Genomic DNA, 3,893 nt, shown 5'->3' on the forward strand with positions numbered 1-3,893 from the left:
TGAGTTTGTGCTTTAAATGTAGGCCTACTGTAATTCTGCAAACTGTTAATAAATCAATCAAAGGGTCGTCGACAACAGTTTTTTGTATTGAGTTGTGCTTGAAATGTACTTCATAAATACTTAAATCAATCAATACATTTGCGGCATAATTTACAAAAAGTATGGCAGGATAATTTACAAAACATTTAAATTGAAAAAAAAAATAATAATATATATATATATATATATATATATATATATATATATATATATCCAACGTATGCTATGAGAAATACTGCTCATATTGTTTTGTGCCTGTAGTTTCCACATACGGTAGACACTAGACAGCTCCCACTCTGCCAGTTCTTTCCGCTAGCCCCTCCCTGTCCACATTAGAGGAAAAACAGCGCTATGCACAACGACCCTGTTAGAACTCTAACAGGACTCACACTGGCAGAGAGCGCCACAGCACATCGACTGGCTATGTCGTGTGAAAGCTTTTGAAGGATGGAACAGCGGTTGGATCCGGTATTCAGAAGAATGTGAAAACTATAACAACGTAAAAGTTATTTTAATGGAAAGAAAGGCTACAGGTCCAGGTACGTTAGAACTTTACTCTCTTGACTACAAAATGTACATCATTTTACCAAGATAAAACCAAATCAACTGAAAAGGGAGGGAAAAAAAGCTTAGATAAAGCAAATTAATAATTAACTGAAAAAGAAAAACGCTTAGAGCATTATGGTTGCATATGTGGAAGCCTTAGATTAAAAAAATAAATAGAATGTATATAATAATGTATGTAATAATAATAATTTCACGACTTCCAGTAAACAGAATTAGTTAATTAAGAACTATACCTTTATTTTGGGGTAATTTGTTGGCCAGTTTCAAGTTGCTGCCTCTCATTTCATCTGAGTTAGACAGCCTGTTCTGAAATTTGATTATCATGGTGTTAATCCTGTAGCCTTCTGACAGTGCCTTGTATACAGTAGGTCTTCTATATCCCCAAACACATAAAATGTCATATTGATGCTATGTATTGAATTTTTCTCCAGTAAACAATTGCGTTTTATAAGTAATCTGTTAAATTTGCTTTTATGGGCAACTACAAATATACACAACCTTGATATTTGCTGACCAAAGATTTTCCTAAAAACTTGTGTGATATATCCCCCCACCCCCCACCAGCCCATTAATTCTCATCATCGTTTCTCTGCCAATGCACGTTATGGGAAACAAACCAGCAGCACCATGGGGTACGGGCAAATCCTCCACCGGCGTGGAAACGAGGCGGACTGGGTCCACCTCAATGTGGGAGGTGTACGACATGTGGTGGACCGCGACACACTGCTCCGCTTCCCTCACACACGGCTGGCCCGTCTGCTGCACTGCCAGCAGAGCGAGGCGGCAATCCTGGAGCTGTGCGATGACTACAGCCCCGCGGAGAAGGAGTACTACTTTGATAGGAATCCTCGGGTCTTCCTTAGTGTGCTGAACTTCTACAACACGGGACGCATCCATATGATGGAGGAGCTGTGTGTGTACTCCTTCAACCAGGAGATTGAATATTGGGGCGTTCTGGAGTTGTACCTGAGCCCGTGCTGCAGCAACTGGTACCACGAGCGGAAGGAGTACATTGAGGACAGAGACTGGGACGTCCATAGTGACGACCGAGAGCCCAGCTTCGATTCCTCATTCGAGGAGCTCTCTGCCATTGACAAAGACCTGCACAAGTTCAAAGGTAGATGGTGTGCAGAGGTGAGGAGCTATGTGTGGCTAAGGCTGGAGGACCCAGGGCACTCACGAGGGTCAAAGGTCATTGCTGTGGCATCGCTGAGTGTGGTGCTGACCTCCATAGTTGCTATGTGTGTCCACAGCATGCCCGAGTTCCAGCAGCTGGATGACAATGACAAGCCCATCGAGGACCCCGTCCTGGCTATCCTGGAGGTGATCTGCATCGTTTGCTTCTCGACTGAGTTTATCCTCAGGCTCATTGTAGCGCCCTCTCCCAGGAAGTTCCTGGGGAACCCCTTGAACATCATAGATGTGGCCTCCATCTTGCCATTTTACGCCACCTTAGCTTTTGAGACGGTGGATGAGGAGGCAGCAGAGGAGAACGAGGACCTGCAGAATGTGGGGAAAGTGGTGCAGGTCCTGCGTTTGATGAGAATTTTCCGGATCCTCAAACTGGCTCGTCACTCTATTGGACTTAGAGCGCTTGGTGCCACGGTGCGTCACAGCTACCATGAGGTGGGCTTGCTGCTTCTCTTCCTCTCCGTGGGCATCTCCATATTTTCTGCCCTCATTTACTTTGCTGAGAAGGAAGAGGCCGACACGGATTTGGGCACCATCCCTGTAGGCTGGTGGTGGGCAACTATCACCATGACCACAGTAGGCTATGGTGACACCTGCCCAGTGACGTTGGCAGGGAAGATCGTGGCCACCCTGTGTATTGTATGCGGCCTGTTGGTGGTGGCCCTGCCCATCACCATCATTTTCAATAAGTTTTCGAGGTACTACCAGAGAAACAAAGCTTTAGAGAAGTGTCTGAGCCAAGCTGCAATACAAAAGGTCCCTTATTATGACCTTAGAGACCTGTACACTCACAGTATGTACCCTTTCATGGGAGCTATCGCCTTCGGGAACAGTGACGGCAGCGTTGGGGATGAAACAAATGCCTCCAGTCTTCAAGACGTAGAAGTGTATGATAGTGACAGTCTTGAAAATAGGCCAGCAAATGAGATTCCTGCCACCTGACTGTTTACTGGGTGTTACAAGCACAGTGCACACCGCAAAGCACTTAGGGGAGAATGGGGTAAGTCGAGCCATTGGGTAAGATGAGCCACCCAATGTTTCAAGGAATCCAAAAACAATATCCAGTATGCACTATAGTAGTTAGGTTGATCTTCACATTACAGTAGCCATGTGATGTTTGGATCATACAGTGTACATAGAGAATGAACTAGAGCCCAAATGGTATTTTGTAAAGTGATTTAATTGAGCTCCTGAAGATATTCCTGTGTCTGAGGGGGAATAAATAAGTGTAAGGTGGTATCTAGCACACATCAGGACAACAATTGTTATGCTAGTGACCACATGAACTTATGTCGGATGTGATATCTGGGCTGTCCTTCTGTGTACCATTTATTCGTTCAGATTGTGGATATGTGTTAAGTTGAGCCTACATTAAGTCATTCTGACCTGAGATCAGATTCATACGAGGTTTCCGCCGGACACACACTGATCTGATGAACCCATTCTGACCTGAGATCAGATTCTAAAAATGTCAGTCGCTCTTCGATTTTTCAAAAATAGCAGACCTACAAGCTCGTATCGCGCCACTCGGTGGCGCGATATGAGCTTGTAGATCTGCTATTTTTCAATAGCTAAAGCATAACATGATGCCAACACCAAAATGGGTGCCCGTTCAGAATGGGTTAAGTCATTGAGAAAAGTATATATTTCTTAAAAAATGATTGTACACCACATATTATTTAATACATATAGTCTGTGAAGAGAGACAGCGTTTTTTCGTTTGTTTTTTATCGTTAATTGTGATACAATCTTATTCTATGAAGATTATAGAATTGGAATATCGTGAAAGCTTTTATGCATGATCAACTTACCCCACTCTGTCTGGGGCCAAAGTTGTGCCAAAGGAACACTTTTTTTCAGTGATCAGCTGATTCAGCACTATTATTACTATATTATCTAGGGCTAGGCAAATGTTTTTTGTTTCTGGGGTGCCCAAGAACCTGAAGTATTGTATTGAATTGTATTTTATGGCCGTTATAATGCAAAATCTAAAAAAGTGGTTCATATTACCCCAATGGCTCTCAGGGCAAAGCTGTCCATCACTTACTCTGCCTCCTGTATACTGTCTTCCTTTCAGAGTTGAATAATCATGGCCA

General features: G+C 43.4%; 1 protein-coding gene across 1 annotated transcript; it reads left to right on the forward strand.

The window, feature by feature from the left end:
- The first annotated feature begins 426 nt into the window (after positions 1–426).
- Positions 427–3,145, forward strand: LOC310876451 (delayed-rectifier potassium channel regulatory subunit KCNS3-like). The gene is made up of 2 exons (XM_083789992.1): positions 427–578; positions 1,227–3,145. Exon 2 carries the CDS (start codon positions 1,234–1,236, stop codon positions 2,737–2,739), a length of 1,506 nt encoding a protein of 501 aa, XP_083646118.1. The 5' UTR covers positions 427–578; positions 1,227–1,233; the 3' UTR covers positions 2,740–3,145.
- The last annotated feature ends 748 nt before the right edge of the window (positions 3,146–3,893 follow it).

The sequence above is a fragment of the Protomyctophum parallelum genome, assembly GCF_964188405.1.
Source record: "Protomyctophum parallelum genome assembly, chromosome: 19".
NCBI lineage: Eukaryota > Metazoa > Chordata > Actinopteri > Myctophiformes > Myctophidae > Protomyctophum > Protomyctophum parallelum.